The 17,828-nt window shown below is 41.2% G+C and overlaps 1 protein-coding gene across 1 annotated transcript; it reads left to right on the forward strand.

The window, feature by feature from the left end:
• The first annotated feature begins 6,024 nt into the window (after window positions 1-6,024).
• On the forward strand, window positions 6,025-6,861 carry LOC134220544 (uncharacterized). Its single transcript, XM_062699627.1, has one exon. It carries the CDS (start codon window positions 6,059-6,061, stop codon window positions 6,842-6,844), a length of 786 nt encoding a protein of 261 aa, XP_062555611.1. The 5' UTR covers window positions 6,025-6,058; the 3' UTR covers window positions 6,845-6,861.
• The last annotated feature ends 10,967 nt before the right edge of the window (window positions 6,862-17,828 follow it).

Genomic DNA, 17,828 nt, shown 5'->3' on the forward strand with positions numbered 1-17,828 from the left:
GTGGAATGTATAATAGTAGCTTAGTGTTCATTCAGCACTTCCACAATTATTACCTGCTTACCTGCTACCCGCTTTGTACCGGGCAGACGCTACCATTTAAAGAAGGCATTACTTATTCCTTCCCCTTCTAACGGGCAGATTCTTTTAAAGAAGGATTTATCAACTCCTTTCACCTTATACCGGGCAGACGCATTCATTCAAAGAAAGCATTATGAACTCCTTTCGCCTTATACTGAGCAGATGCATCCATTTAAAGAAGGCGTTATCCCTCCCTTCGCCTTACACCGGGCAGACGCGTTCTTTTAAAGAAGGCATTATCAACTCCTTCGCCCTCTACCGGGCAGATGCATCCATTTAAAGAAGGCGTTATTCCTCCCATTGCATTATACCGGACAGATGCATCCACTTAAGGACATAGTTGGAAGAGTACCACGATGGCTGTCAATATGGCACCGGACCTTCCACGGGTCAACCCCACACCTAACGCACTCTTCTCCCACCAACATTCGAATGCATCGAACAGCATCGAACATAAGTATAATATTCAAATTACTAACCTGTTCACAGCATATTTATTCACTTCCCGTGATAATGAACATGTTTCTTCAAAGAGTCCTATGAATTTCCGCTCAAATTTCATCTTAAATCAGCAGCTTCGTGCCAATTTAATAGCAGTTCGCGATTCGGTGGGCTTATCACTGCACTTCACTTCTTCTCAAAGGGCATAGAAAAATCAAGTTTTTACTCACTTCTCCGCACATGAGCAACCCGAAGTGTTGATAGAATGCCAATTAAACATCGCTTTTTGAAATCAGTCACTCGTTTGAACCGAAAACTAAAAACGGCTAATATATAATAATAAAATAATATAACGATTATAACTTATAATAAAACGATTAAAAACTGACCGCGGAGCGAATGTAAACACCGACAGTGGCAGCAGCAAACTAATACATAGGGTGGTTCAAAAAATGATTTTGCTCCGCCGCGCTCATTTGAATATGATTCATAATTTGGGTGTCATCCGATGGTTTGGGTTGGTTTGAATAGAGGCTTACCGTGCACAGGTCGTTTCAGGTTTGTATGACAGTTGATATGGCGAGGTTGAATTTTACATTATTCTGATTGTGGCACTCAGTCATTGGGCGCTGGCAAGGGGGGAGATCATATGACTGGATGAAATATTTTCAAGAGCCTTAACTCCATAGACAATGGACATTGAATGGTCGTTTCAATGGTTGGGAGTCGATTTTGATCGAGGTTGCGAATCTTTAGCATGATAATTAGGCTTATTTTTTGCGTTACATAATCAATGGATCTTTCCTGCGGTGCGGTTTTCGTTCAGTGAAGTCTCCGGAATGTTGCTTAAAGCTATGTGGGTTCTCTTTTCGCCAGCGTTTGGAGGGAAGGCGCTGTAGCCAGTGTAATGAAAGGTTTAGTTTCTCATACTAGTTTTCATACAAACTTGAACCGGCTAGTGTTCAACCAGTTTTTGTTCAAATCGGTTTTTGGAGGACACTCGGAGCATGGGACGGAATCGAGTGAGCGTGGTGGAGCTGGGTCGTTTTTTGAACCACCCTACTAATATTCTTTTTTTTTTTTATAAATACGACACCAATACTACTACAGTATATGACAGTTTTTATTGTACCAATACTTTCAAAGCTTTGTTTTGATACTCAACCCACCTTCACCTGAAAGAAAACATTACCCCTACTTTCGCCTTATACCGGGCAGACGCATCCATTAAAAAAGGCATTGTCAACTATTTCGCCTTATACTGGGCAGATGCACCCATTTAAAGAAGGCGTTATCCCTCCCTTCTCCTTACACTGGACAGACGCGTTCTTTTAAAGAAGGCATTATCAACTTCTTTCGCATTATACGGGGCAGACTAGAGATGGTGGTTTCAGAACCCGAAACCCGAATCGAACCCGACGAGTTTGAGTCGTATTCGGGTTTGAAAAGTTAGTACAATATCGGTTTCGGGTCGGGTACGGGTTTGTGAGATGAAAAAATCGTGCGGGCTCAAATAATTAAATTATGTCGGGTTCGGGTTAAGTACGGGTTTACGAATACAAAAATTCTCGGTTACGGGTCGGTTTCGGGTTTGACAAAAAAAAATATTCCGGGTTCGGGTCGGGTCCGGGTTTGAAGGAAATTTACAAATCGGATTCGGGTTTCCAAAATGTAAAACCTGACCATTTCTATAGGGCAGACGCATCCATTCAAAGTAGGCATAACCTTTCCCTTTGCTTTATACCGGACAGATGCGTTAATTCATAGAAGGGTCTACCTCCTTTCTTTTCTTTATACCGAGCAAACGTGTCCATTTCAAGAAGGCATTGTTTTCTTACTTTTTGTTATACCGACCGGATGCGGTCATTCAAAGAAAGAATTACCATCTTTCAGTATTTAAGTCACAATTCAAAAGAATTCAGCCCGGATTGCATGTAATTAAGCAGAAATCGATAAATATTTCAATGATAATTAAACTGAATTCCGCCAAATGGCATTCCGCGGAATGACTTTCGGTGAAAAGATACATTCCGCGAAATGTCTTTCGGAAAAAAGGTGCATTCCGCGAAATGTGTTTCGGAGAGTTGATACATTCCGCGAAATGTCGTACCGCGAAAAAAAATTCCGCGAAATGGTTTTCGGTGAAACAGTATACAACCAATTTACTATGTTCTGAAAATTCAGATGTGAATATGTACATTATACGAAAAATTATTATTTGAAAAATGTATGAGAGGGGTACCACTTTCCTTCGGTGGGACTCGTACCCACGACCCTCAGTACACTAGAGTGGTGCTTTCAACCAACCTAAGACTTCCGTCGGTCTTCGCAACTTAGCGGCTACTGAATAAGCCCGAAATTCCCAAATTGGACGCATAGTCAAACCACTCACAATCCATTTGTCAAACCAACATTTCCACATGTATGTGGTACACATTCACATTAGAGGAGCGTGTGTTTTTTAAATTGTCTGGTAGCTGCACACATTCTTCATCAGTAAATGTATTCTAGACCAACATTTGAAAAGGGCGTAACAGCCAAAATTTATTCCTTTTGATTTTTCATCTACATATATAGCAATATATGTGGACGAAGAATCAGAAGGAATAAATTGTGGCTGTTAAGCCCTTTTCAAATGTTGTTCTAGTATTGATCAAGTAGATGTTGTGTGTGTGCTATTTGCCAGTCGGTCGTTAAGCCCAGGCGCGACCGCAAATAGACAATTAACTTTGATTGAACTGAACCCGAGTTGCGTGCTCTTCCTTATGCAATGCGGTCGGGTCTGAGCTTGAAGACCGACTACTAGGGTAAAGTACCCAATAGTGGACCCTCCAGCTATTTTTTTGCATTATTTTGCAATTTTCGAGTGGGTTCGACTATTGTTATACCGATTGTGTCCTATTGTTATACCGATACTATCGGTTTGCGGTGTAAACACTCTTCAAAGCGCTTCATCTGCGAGATCGGTTGAAGATCATCCACAGGTAATGGCGTATGGTAATTGTTTTTGTATCCTTTTGCCTTAAATATACGTGAAGGCTATCACCCAATACGCGCCTGTTAGATTTTCTAACAATTCTGTATAAGAACCTATTAAAACCTGTTTAATAACTGGGCGTATGCAAAATTGTAATTCTTATGCAAAAAAATGTAAGCTTACAAACAAATATTGTAAGAAAGGCTTGCAAAATTGTAAGGGCTCCAACAAAAACATACCTACAAAATATGCCTACTTTACCTGAACAAATGCTACCCAAATGAGCATGACGCCAAGGGCTTCCCTTGGATAAAAAAAGGTGGAGCAACCGAAATAGAGTATAATAGCGTTTAATCAGAGCTACGAGCTCAGTAATGGAAAGCAAATAGGGTAAGACGGTATAATATGCCCCCCCTAAGGCAACTCCTTGATAACTTTTTACTTTTCAACGCAATTTATGCAAACTTTGTGTTATTTGGTAGTCCAAGAAGTCGCAAATGCATTGCCCGTTAGTAGTCATACAAAAATATTACAGATAACACCTAATATAGTTTTTTTGAAAAGTCGTGAAAAAATGAATTTTAAAAACTGCCTGGGCAATACGCCCCACCTCAACCAAAGACGTTTCATAGCCCTTTATTAGTATTTTATCAATCCCATAATAAAAAGGCTACATATCCTTATGCACTTGACATGAAAAAACCAACATAGGTCCATTCAAGCAGGTGTGAATTACATTTCAATATTTTCCATACAATTTGGAAGCAATTACTGCAGGCTCGCTGCGCTTGTGTCCATTCGGTAAGGGCCACTGAGAAAAGTTATTTTGTTACCCAACTGAGTGTTCCAGTGCAAGTTTTGCGGACAGTATGCCAGAGTCGCTCCAGAATGTTGAGCAAACAAGCATGAAAAGTTACATCAAAACTGTAACTTTTTGTATTTTGCTATTATTTTCATTATGTAATACAAAAATACTTCCACATTCACATAGTATGGTGGGTTTACAAATACTCATAGGTATTAACAGATTTTGACCCTTAATTAGTTATAGTTTTCTAGAAATCAAAGGGGGGCGTTTTGGCCAGGTGGGGCGCATTATACCGTCTTACCCTACCGTGATCGGGGGTGACAATGGGTCAAATAGGGGTGAGAAGGGGTCACTGTTTCAACTACTTAGAATGCTTGCAGATTAGATTGAATGCATCTCAGGGCAAGAAGACTAAAATATAAGAGACCTTTTTAAACGATTTTGCTCTACGACCTCCAGACTGCCGGTGAGAGCGATGACCCATTCTCACCCCCCAGACCCATTGTCACCCACGATGGCGGTAGATCGCATTATATATCTTTTCAATTTGCATTTTTTTTTTAATTTTATTATTCAAAGGGGAGCTTGACCAGGCCGGTTGGGATCAGGACGTGGAGCTGCGGGTTTTTCACTCCGGCGGTACACTTGCCCTTGGCGTCACAATCTATTCTTGGTGGGCACAGACCGGTTATGCTACTGACGAGAAACTGCCGGCTTTTCACTCCGGGGTCACACTTAAGCCCGTAATACAACTTTTGTTCCCTATAGAAGATAAGAAATGAGAATCGTTTTAAATTCGCGGCACAACTGAATCACGATGGTGGTTCACCTATAAGAGGCCGATTCCCACGATGACAGTCCCTCTTAAGGGGTTCCACTTTCGTGATATAGAGACGGACGATGACAGTGGCCGTCCACTGTGACAATTCTTTGATAACGGTGTTGTGGTTTAGGAAGGATGGGGATGTTCATGGAATTTTGGTAATGCATGTTTTCGGTATAAAACTTTTATTCCAATTTCTATTTCAGTTTCGTTTCTGAGCAAATTATAATATAATAATACGAGTGATAAGAAAATAATAAAAAAAAGAAGAGAATATTTACATATATTTACAATGGACCAGCATAGCAGGTTACAATTGAGGGGTGTGATGTCATATGTGCCTGGTAAACGATCAAAAAAACGAACCCAACTATGTCTTCGCTCATCTATAGATTCTACTATCTGTAGAACAGATTATTTTTGTTTTGCAAATAACTCCTACACTATACAGTAGCATCCCTAAACTATCAAAAACAGTAAGAAGAGATTCAATTGAACGTATTGTTTTGGAGACATAGCGATTTTTAAAGAGGTGGCATCTCACCCGAACTTACTACTACAAAGTACGTGCGACGTAAATAAATCAGGATTACGCAAACAAAATCTGTTTAAAAATTGTCGTTTGTCGTTTGCACGGTAATATGTATTAATACCTACAAAACTATCGCTGGGTAGAATTAGCAAAAAATCGTTTTTTGTACTCGAAAGGAAACATGAAGAGCTTAGGTAGAAATAGTACCTACTAAGATGTCCAATTTCCGATACCTGTGTGTTCAGGTTGGTTTGCCTCAAAACCCACTTCACTCGCGATACAAGATTGAAGTTGATACCTACAGATGATATAAATGTCGTTTTTAACATGCTGCAAATCATCAAACTCAAAACCGTGCTATAGTATAGAACAAATTCGAAAAAGGTTTAACGATCGAGGATGGATTCAACATTGGCTTATCGCATTCAGAAATCCCACGCAGCAGAAGTCTGTCGCCTTTGTTTGAAGACGCGTTACCTCGTGGACATCAACGTGAATCATTACTTGAGGATGCAGCTGTTGGAGTGTTTCCCCCAGATTCCGCTAGACGACGGCGAACTACCGCGATTCGTTTGCGGTGAGTGCTACCAACTAGTCGAGATCACGTACCAATTCTCCGTTAGAATGCGTCGTACTGAGGTGCTGCTGCGGTCTTACGTTCATCTGGGAGGAGAGTTTCCCCGACCAGAGACACTTGAAGCTGAATACCACCGATCGGTGAAAAGATTGGCTTCAACTGACACACAGATGGACGGACACAGCCCACCGAGTAAGAAACAGTGTTCATCGAAGAAAGCATCAAGATCGGACAATGAGGAGCGACACACTTCTGGCAACAAGGAAAAGAAGCATCGATCATCGGGGCATACATCAAGATCACATCGGGAGGAGAGAAAAAGATCGAACAACAAGGACAAGAATCAGAGATCAACGAGCTACAACGAGAACGGGCGACAGTCATCGGATTATATCGAGAGGAAACATGTTAACAGGATGAAAGGCAGGTCCCAATCACAAGAGGATGTGTTTTGGTTCGGGAAAGCGGCCAAGAATCAAAACGACTTATTTGAAGAAGCAGAATCAACGAGGACGAAGTTTGTGGAACCACTAAAAATGTCTTATGATGACAAAATTAGAAAATTGCAAGAGAACTGTTACAAAAATATTCAGAAAAATCAATCATAATGTACATATCAGTTAAATTGAAAAATAATAACAATAAATTATACAAAATTTAAAAAATCTTTTGTATTTTGACTTCATTTGTTATGCAGGATGGCGTGTGCTTTGGCATGGAGCTGGAGCATTGATTAGTTTAAAACTAGGCCGCTAGATGATGGTATATATCAAATCATTATTTTAGACTACTACTACAATATTGTAAATATTCTTATCGCAAAAAAATTGAACTTTGTAAATATGACGTCTTTAATAAAGTTCTTCTGATGGGAATGGACTGTCTTGCAACGGAAAAAATAGGAAATTTACAAATAGGCGGCGCTAGTGTACGTGCAATCTTCTTGCAATGTTTGAAATATTGCTTTAGCTTGAGATCCCTCGTACATAGCATAGCATAGCATATCTGACCGCACACTATCCTGGGTTGGCTGTCGATAGGGACGTTAGATGCGCCAGAAAAACAGCCTGGGGCTTGGCATGTGTTTCATTCAACGATCCCTTTGTTCAACACCTGGCCAGGTCCTTACGATCAGTGGGGATTTGGGTGGGAAGTGTTGATTAGATACCTACTTAAGAAGATGCGGAGAACTCGCGCGACCTTCATAGGTATCTGGAGTTGGAATTTGGATGGGTTGGAGTTGGTTAAGGAATGCTTTTCTTGGCGAAAAAGCGTGGATATTATATTTTTATTGGTATTGATATTGTAAATGGTGATGTTTTGTTCTTAAATGAAAAATGAAAAAATAGATTTTGGCAAAACAATTGCATTGATTTTGCAATCTTCAGCATATTTCTGAAATAATAAATTGTAGAAATATTAGACTTTGTAATGTGATGCTGCTTCAGAATCTTCGTCAGCACGCAATGTTTCTGAAAGTAATTTAAGAAAATGTATGGAAATATTAGGACTAAGTATAGAAGAAAAAAAAGACGTTGAAATGTATGCAAATCAAAAGAGAGCAAATTGATCCTCGGTGTGAAACAAACTTCACCAGCGACACGTGTTTCAGCTGAAAAAGGAAATATAAATATTTAGGCCGAAAAGTTAAGCTAGAAATCCACACATCACCAACATGACAAACACCGTTTCACCTGAAAAATGGAATATAGATTTTAATTATGTTATTATATTGTTTATTATATAGCTCGCGGTGTCTCTGTTTCGAGAGTCCTATTTCCTTGGAATCAGCGTACCTCGTACGTGGGTAAGATGTGTTCCGATGTGGTGTAGTCCAATGCTCGATCCACTCAGTACTCGTGCTATACAGTTTCAGTTTTTATGATATATTATATATTATGATATAAGCATTTTCATAGCTATAGTTTAATATGTTAGTTGGTGCTCATACTTCTATGAATTTGTTATCTAGATGCCTGTCTATGTGATCTCAAGAGCTTGATTCCCATCTAGGACAGGAGAGACAACAACACGAATTTTTAATGCCTACCTAAATAGCAGCAAGGTTGTTGATGTGATTCATACTTTTCCATTTGTACGAACCTATGTATTTGGTCCTCATACTGTTTGACTAAAATCTATTTATTATGTGGTCACTTAGTTTCTGTCCGACGAATGTGCTTAGACAGTTGTATTGTATAATGGTTGCATTTAAAATAAATTAAATAAATATATAGCCTTTAAAGTACTATACACTAATAACGTAACACCTTACGGGGGAAGTTGGGGTTTTGCGTAATTAGTGTGTCGCCCCTTAGATGATTCCAAGAGCCAGGCAACTATAAGAGAAAGTTGAAAACATGTGAGATTATTTGAAGAAATTATTATGTACATAGCAATATATCAAGTGGTAAATTATTAAATCATCAATATGAGTTTCAATGAGTCAATGAGTTTTAGTATACATATTGAAATATTAAAGAATATAATAAATAGATGTTATTGTATGTTGATATAAAACATATTATTTTCTTTGTTATTTGAAATTTTGTATATTAATGTGTCATTTGTTTCGGTGTGAATTTGTGTTTACCACACTATCTCGTAACCTTACCTTACTCGATGGTATCTGTAGCTGTTCAACTGCATGGGAATATATATCGTCTTACTTTGCCTCATAATGTACGAGAAAATATTTGCAAAAGAGCATACAAATTACATAAAAACCTATGGAATATGTATTCAGTTGATTCAGATCCACAACTATTTGCGCACGATAAATGGAGCTCGGTTGATATTCGTTCGATGTCATGAGTCTTGTTGCACGTCTTAGACGGTTTTTTCGTATGCAAAACGCGAATGATTTACTGTCAATTCGTGAATAAAAACATTGAAGAAAAAATAACGGTGGCAGCCCCAAAAGGCACGCACAAAACTGCTGACCCAAGGAACTAGACTTTACGAGTAAAGTCTAGCTCATTGCTGCCACCACCAAAATCTGAAACTTGACTCATTGAAAATTATAATTTAGGAAATGCGCCAATATACAGCTGCGAACGGTTGCATTTTGCACCTGAACCATACTGCAACCGAACCCCATAATATAGGAGCATCCGGAAACATTAAGCAATTTTGCCCAAGAAACTTCAGAGCAAAAATTTAATGAATTAATCGCCTGCCCCGAGCGTGCCTACAGCGGCACACCAGGAGCCAACTCTCCGAAATCAGCATGGCGAAAGGCATCCAAGCGTCGACCTCCCAAAACTAAACACCCCAATCGGAAAAATATTTGGTAAGCGCAGTAGCGGACACCATTCCTCATAATCGGCACCAAATAGTTCTTCATGAAAAGTTCCCTATCTTGAGAAAACCCGCGCCAGATGTCCTCCGCCACACAAACCTCCGGCGGCCAACCCACGCCGGCTATCCGCGCGTGAGTCAACCACCAGAAATCCGTATGGCGAAAGACATCCAACGCGGGTCCCCTCAAAACTAGAAACCTCTCATGAAAAAATACCCGGTACCGGTCATGTAGGAAGGTGTCAGCCACCAAACATTCTTTCGACAAAGGTGCCCAATCTTGAGAAATCGCACCCCAGATGCCCCCCGCCATACTGACCTCAGGAAGTCAACTCCCAGTGCGCCGCTGCAAGCACGCTCAAAGCAGGCGATTCATTGAACTAGGACTCATCCTTCTGACTACTAACCGCCGCAAACCGAAAATTTGACGTGAATGCAAACAAATGTATCAAAGTAAACACAAAACCTACATGATGAAAACATCAATACACCTGGTGGTTGGAATCAGAAGTACGAACTTTTGGAAAACTTTTAACGAATATGACAAAAAGCTTTTAACGAAACGTTTACACATAGTCTGCAGCGTTACAAGAAAAAAAAAATTACTCAATCATGAAAAAATACAAATAATAATAAAAAGATAATTCCAGTTTGTACGTAAATAGATAAATATTTTTTAATTGGAGAAATTAAAAGCATTGCATGCAAGATGTAGATTTAATTGTTAATAATAATAGTTATAATAATCAATATGGAACATCCTCACCGGTATTATGTTAATCCGTTTAAATATTCGGCCACTACTGAGCTTTTTCGTTAAATTAAAACTGGAAGCTTCTACACTTCAACAGCAAACACTCTTCGTTGTGTTGAGGTTGATATTTTTTTATGCATGTATCGTCACTTTTCTTTTCAGAATTTCTTCTCAATAGTCGGTTTTTCTTTCGTAATTCACTTTTTCACCAAATATATTTAACACAAGGAAGCAAGATCCACATAAATCTATAATATTTTCCACTTTTTACACCAACTAATTATAAATTTTATTGCCATCGCGTGATACAAACACCCGTCGGCAAGAAGTGCTGCCAGACCACCTCTTTAGCTTGAGATCCCTCGTACATACACCCAAATCGTATTCGGCAACAATGTCCATGACTACAAATCTGTGCAGAATAAAATGAGCACTTAGTTCAAGATGCGTTATATTTGAGTATAATGTTCCACTGGTTCTACTCCCAGATCTTGTGTGGCAGTGAAACAGTACTTGCCGTTTACTACATAAATCATATATTCAATTGCTTTGAAACCATCGAAGTAGGGCTAATGTGAACCACAACTTAGAGTCACATCATCAGCAATCAAAGCAATCGGGGAATGTGTCGTCCATCACAAACAGTGCGATAAGGTGTTCCAACTTGGACTGGAGTGGAGTCCACAGATCTCATCGATGTATTTTGGTTCGTAGTACTGTTGGCAACAATAAAAAAACAATTAAAACAATAAAAAGGTTATAGCAATTTCAATTTGGGGTCTATTTGACCCCAGAGCACAGACAACGTAAGTCTTTAGCACAGAAAGGTGGTTAACCATTTATAAGGCAGTGTCAACTATATTGCCACCAACAAATTATATGTTATTCTATTCTATATTTCTATTACATTTCCCATGTAGTGGCTTTATTTGCTTCCTAGTAACACCCCAGATGAATTTGAGCCTTAAAAATTTTTTTTACGAACAGATCGTAAGTTTCGAGTGGAAAAAGGACTTTCAGATATAAATCGTTAAAAAAACGACAAAGATATATATTTTCCCGTTGCTTATTTTGAATCTCCTGTGTTAGATTATGACGTTATAAGCGTGAAAAAAAGCTTTGCCTTTCTGTATATTTGGTTTTTGGATTTTTGACGAAATTGTATTTTTATTCCCAAGGGTCCCCCTTTGGGAATAAAAGAGCAAACAAATATTTTTTTTCACTTATAATGCGTTTTCCGACTAGGACTCTTCACCAGAAAATGTAACGTGCCTTGATTTGGCTGGTTTTACGTAAATCCCAATTTAAAAAAATCTTTTTATATTTTTGTTGTTGCCTGTTTTTCCGCTTGACGGGCAGTGGCAACTATATTGCCACCAATTTTTAAATGTTTCTGAACTGTTTAATGTATAGCAAACACACATTTGAGTTGTGCATTGTGTCCTATTGTTGTTTTTGTTAATTTGTTGTTTAGATTCGTCTGCCTTATAAATGGTTAAAGCACACTATCTTGCTTACTGGAGTCGTGGATTCGAATTCCATCAAAGGGAAGTGAGTATCGGAACGTGTAGCTTTCAGCTTTTGCAGTCTTGTAACGCAACGAAATCAAGTTTGCTTCTGCATCCGACGATTTCGATAAAATAAATTACCGAAACCATCGGATGCAGACTTGTTTTAGCTGCGTCACAAGACTGCAAAAGCCGAAAACTACACGTTCCGATACTCACTTCCCTTTGATGGAATCCGAATCCACGACTCCAGTAAGCTAGACAGTGTTTTTTATTGTTTGGCCAATTTTGGGCTCTTTCAAAAGATAATTTAATCATCTTTCATGTCGCAATCAAAGATTGACTATAGTTGGGCGGGTACCTCGCGGGGAGGGGTTTTCGTGAAAAAGGGTACAAAAACAGTGATTTTTTATGCTTATTTTCTTTATATCTGAAAATCCTACTCATTTTGAAATGTACCTTTTCCAAAAGTTTATGCAGGAAGGCGTGTGCTTTGACATGAGGCATTGATTAGTTTAGAACTTGATCGCTAGGTGAATTCATTATTTTAGATTACTCGAGATATTCCGATATATGGAATTGTCCACACTGTAAATATTCTTATCACACAGATCTGACATTTGTTTGAATGATGTCTTAAGCAAAGGTCGTTTAGTAAGAATTGACTGTCTTGTGACTGAAAAAATAGTTAGGAATTTTAGGCAAATTAGCTGATCTTTGGTTACGGGTGTAGACTCAAAGGCCTCAACTCCAGGGTTTTCTTTGATGGCGTAAAACATATTCTGTAAACGCTTTCTATTATTTACATTGCTGGTGCAGGTTGGACACAAAGAAAACTTTTGGTGGACTCTACCAGAACATTCATATTGCCAACAGTACTACGAACCAAAATACATCAGTGAGTTTTGGGAGAGGAACCAGTGGATCATTATACTCAAATTTAACAGCTCACTAGCGCCGCATCTTGAAATAAGTGCTCATTATATAGAGAACCGATTTGTAGTCCTGGTTATCCTGAACAATGTTGCCGAATACAATTTGGGTGTAGTCACGAGAAGCTGAAGCAATATTTCAAACATGCAAGAATATTGCACGTACACTAGCGCCGCCTATTTGTAAATATCCTAATTATTTTTTCCGTCACAAGACAGTCCATTCCCATCAGAAGAACTTTGTTAAGGACGTCATCTTTACAAATTTCAAATTTGTGCGCTAAGAATATTTACAATGTAGTAGTAGTAGTAGTCTAAAATAATGATTTGATATATACAATCAGACCGCATCGTGCTTTCGTGCTGCGCGGTTCTTTCTCTCTTTGCGGAAGGAAGTTTTTAATACGATTGTATGACATTTGCCAGAAAACCATTTGCCAGAATCAATTTGCCAGAACGATTTTTGCCAGAAACCCATTTGCCAGAATGGGCCATATGCCAGAAAGCCTTTCCCCAGAATAGACCATTTGCCAGAATGTAATTTGCCAGAATGTACCATTCCCCAGAAATAGTAAAACTGGAAATTCCAATTATTATTGATGGCTAAAGAAGAGAAAAAAAATATATAAAGAAGGTAATTTTGCATTATTTGGTGGATTTGGCATTATTTTGTGATGAAGGATTTGCGGTATAATTATAATTTATTATAATTATTATTATAATTTTCATAAAAGGGATTATTCAACATATTAGACAATTTTCAGAAAGATGGATACTATTTATCAAAAAAAATCATATTTGTATAATACCAAACAAAATGTTTACGAATGGATAACATATTTCTTCGTCTCATTCCACACGCAGACTTCATTTCAAAATTAAATCATATCTACAATTGGATAATATCAGTTTAAGTCATACTAGACGCCATTTGCTTTCATTGAAAAAGTTATATCTACAAGTCTAGGCAAAATGTCTATTTCTAAAGAAGGAATCATATCCACAATTGACATATTCAAACACGGACACGGGCAACCACCTACGTTTGAAGAAGGGATAACATCTTCTTCTTCATTGGCATTACATCCCCACTGGGACAAAGCCGCCTCACTGTTTAGTGTTCATTTAGTACTTCCACAGTTATTAACCTTGAAGTTTCTAAGTCAAGTTACCATTTTTGCATTCGTATATCATGAGGCTAACACGATGAGACTTTTATGCCCAGGGAAGGCCAGACAATTTCCAAACCGAAAATTGCCTAGACCGGCACCGGGAATCGAACCCAGTCACCCTCAGCATAGTCTTGCTTTATAACCGAGCATCTTATCGCTAGGCTAAGGAGGACACCGGGATAACAACTATCCTTGCCTTAATGGGAGCAAGCACCTTTTTTAAATAAATGGATCATATCCACCATTGCTTCATCCTGACAAACGCCTATTTTCAAAGAAGGGATCCACTTTTGCTTTAATTTGGACAAGCGCCTACTTTTAAAGAAGGAATCACATCCACCATTGCTTCATTTGAGGCAAACGCCTACTTTTAAAGAAGGGACCACATCCACCATTGCCTTAATTCGAGCAAGCGCCTTTTTTAAAGAATTAATTACATGCACAATTACCCTTATCCGGAAAAGCGCCTTCTTTTGAAGATGGGATCATATCGACCATTGTTTTAATTTTGGCAATCGCCTATTTTCAAAGAAGGGATCACATCCACCGTTGCCTTAATCCGGGCAAGCGCCTGCTTTTAAAGAAGGGATCACATCCACCATTGCCTTAATCCGGGCAAACACCTATTTGAAAAAAAGGATCACATCCGCCATTTTTGCCTTAATCCAGGCAAGTGGCTATACCCGGCTTATGTATGCATACGTCTTATGTACAGATTAGTTATTTTCAATTCTATTATCGACCGGAGGGCAGCAGGGACTATGTCCAAGGGCTTGACGATCCCTCCCCAGGCCATCTGCGAGTTGTGGGGCTTGCCTAGGATGTGGTGGGGTTTGACAGTGGGCCCTGTTAAACCTCTATAAAAAGCTGCATGTATCCGCAAGTAGGCCCCACCAAAGCGACCGTGTGCCGCTCAAAGCGCACAAGCCCAAGTCCTGGTGTTAGGTGGGACGCTAAACAGCCCTGACACGACGGCCCTCCGACGAGACAGGAGGTTTGCGCAGGCCCAATAAGCCGCCTAGAAAACCAATCATTACGAACAATATAAGAGATAATGCGACTCGATATAATCGGCAAAGACCCAGGCGACGAATACAGGATCACGATTGGAAGCTTGGAACATGGAATTGCAAGTCGCTAGGTTTCGCAGGTTGCGACAGGATGATCTACGATGAATTACATCCCCGCAACTTCGACGTCGTGGCGCTGCAGGAGATTTGCTGGACAGGACAGAAAGTGTGGAAAAGCGGGCATCGAGCGGCTACCTTCTACCAAAGCTGTGGCACCACCAACGAGCTGGGAACCGGCTTCATAGTGCTGGGTAAGATGCGCCAACGCGTGATTGGGTGGCAGCCAATCAACGCAAGGATGTGCAAGCTGAGGATTAAAGGCCGTTTCTTCAACTATAGCATCATCAACGTGCACTGCCCACACGAAGGGAGACCCGACGACGAGAAAGAAGCGTTCTACGCACAGCTGGAGCAGACATACGATGGATGCCCACTGCGGGACGTTAAAGTCGTCATCGGTGACATGAACGCACAGGTAGGAAGGGAGGAAATGTATAGACCGGTCATCGGACCGGATAGTCTGCTGCACACCGTATCGAATGACAACGGCCAACGATGCATAAACTTCGCAGCCTCCCGCGGAATGGTAGTCCGAAGCACCTTCTTTCCCCGCAAAAATATCCACAAAGCCACATGGAAATCACCTAACCAAGAAACGGAAAACCAAATCGACCACGTTCTAATCGACGGTAAATTCTTCTCCGACATCACGAACGTCCGCACTTACCGCAGTGCGAATATTGAATCCGACCACTACCTCGTTGCAGTATGCCTGCGCTCAAAACTCTCGACGGTGTACAACACGCGTCGAAGTCGGACGCCGCGGCTTAATATCGGGCGGCTACGAGACGGTAGACTAGCCCAAGAATACGCGCAGCAGCTGGAAGTGGCACTCCCAACGGAAGAGCAGCTAGGCGCAGCGTCTCTTGAAGATGGCTGGAGAGATATTCGATCCGCCATTGGTAGCACCGCAACCGCTGCACTTGGCATGGTGCGTCCGGATCAGAGAAACGACTGGTATGACGGCGAATGTGAGCAGTTAGTGGAAGAGAAGAATGCAGCATGGGCGAGATTGCTGCAACACCGCACGAGGGCGAACGAGGCCAATATAAACAGGCACGGAACAGACAAAACTCGATTTTCCGGAGGAAAAAGCGCCAGCAGGAAGATCGAGACCGTGAAGAAACGGAGCAACTGTACCGCGCTAATAACACACGAAAGTTCTATGAGAAGTTAAACCGTTCACGTAAGGGCCACGTGCCACAGCCTGATATGTGTAAGGACATAAACGGGAACCTTCTTACGAACGAGCGTGAGGTGATCCAAAGGTGGCGGCAGCACTACGAAGAACACCTGAATGGCGATGTAGCAGACGAAGATGGCGGTATGGTGATGGACCTGGGAAAACGCGCGCAGGACATAATCTTCCCGGCTCCGGATCTCCAGGAAATCCAGGAGGAGATTGGCCGGTTGAAGAACAACAAAGCCCCTGGGGTTGACCAACTACCAGGAGAGCTATTTAAACACGGTGGTGAGGCACTGGCTAGAGCGCTGCACTGGGTCATTACCAAGATTTGGGAGGAGGAAGTTTTGCCGCAGGAGTGGATGGAAGGTGTCGTGTGTCCCATCTACAAAAGGGCGATAAGCTGGATTGTAGCAACTACCGCGCAATCACATTGCTGAACGCCGCCTACAAGGTACTCTCCCAAATTTTATGCCGTCGACTAGCACCAACTGCAAGGGAGTTCGTGGGGCAGTACCAGGCGGGTTTTATGGGCGAACGCTCCACCACGGACCAGGTGTTCGCCATTCGCCAAGTACTGCAGAAATGCCGCGAATACAACGTGCCCACACATCATCTATTCATCGACTTCAAAGCCGCATATGATACAATCGATCGGGACCAGCTATGGCAGCTAATGCACGAACACGGTTTTCCGGATAAACTGATACGGTTGATCAAGGCGACGATGGATCGGGTGATGTGCGTAGTTCGAGTTTCAGGGGCATTCTCGAGTCCCTTCGAAACCCGCAGAGGGTTACGGCAAAGTGATGGTCTTTCGTGTTTGCTATTCAACATCGCTTTGGAAGGTAATACGAAGAGCAGGGATTAACACGAGTGGTACAATTTTCAATAAGTCCGTCCAGCTATTTGGTTTCGCCGACGACATAGATATTATGGCACGTAACTTTGAGAAGATGGAGGAAGCCTACATCAGACTGAAGAGGGAAGCTAAGCGGATCGGACTAGTCATCAACACGTCGAAGACGAAGTACATGATAGGAAGAGGTTCAAGAGAAGACAATGTGAGCCACCCACCGCGAGTTTGCATCGGTGGTGACGAAATCGAGGTGGTAGAAGAATTTGTGTACTTGGGCTCACTGGTGACTGCCGAAAATGACACCAGCAGAGAAATTCGGAGACGCATAGTGGCTGGAAATCGTACGTACTTTGGACTCCGTAAGACGCTCCGATCGAATAGAGTTCGCCGCCGTACCAAACTGACAATCTACAAAACGCTCATTAGACCGGTAGTCCTCTACGGACACGAGACCTGGACGATGCTCGTGGAGGACCAACGCGCACTTGGAGTTTTCGAAAGGAAAGTGCTGCGTACCATCTATGGTGGGGTGCAGATGGCGGACGGTACGTGGAGGAGGCGAATGAACCACGAGTTGCATCAGCTGTTGGGAGAATCATCCATCGTTCACACCGCGAAAATCGGACGACTGCGATGGGCCGGGCACGTAGCCAGAATGTCGGACAGTAACCCGGTGAAAATGGTTCTCGACAACGATCCGACGGGCACAAGAAGGCGAGGTGCGCAGCGGGCAAGGTGGATCGATCAGGTGGAA

The sequence above is a fragment of the Armigeres subalbatus genome, chromosome 3 (assembly GCF_024139115.2).
Source record: "Armigeres subalbatus isolate Guangzhou_Male chromosome 3, GZ_Asu_2, whole genome shotgun sequence".
NCBI lineage: Eukaryota > Metazoa > Arthropoda > Insecta > Diptera > Culicidae > Armigeres > Armigeres subalbatus.

Coding starts and splice junctions, on each gene's coding strand:
- LOC134220544 (XM_062699627.1), top strand. CDS start 6,059: ATGGATTCAACATTGGCTTATCGCATTCAGAAATCCCACGCAGCAGAA.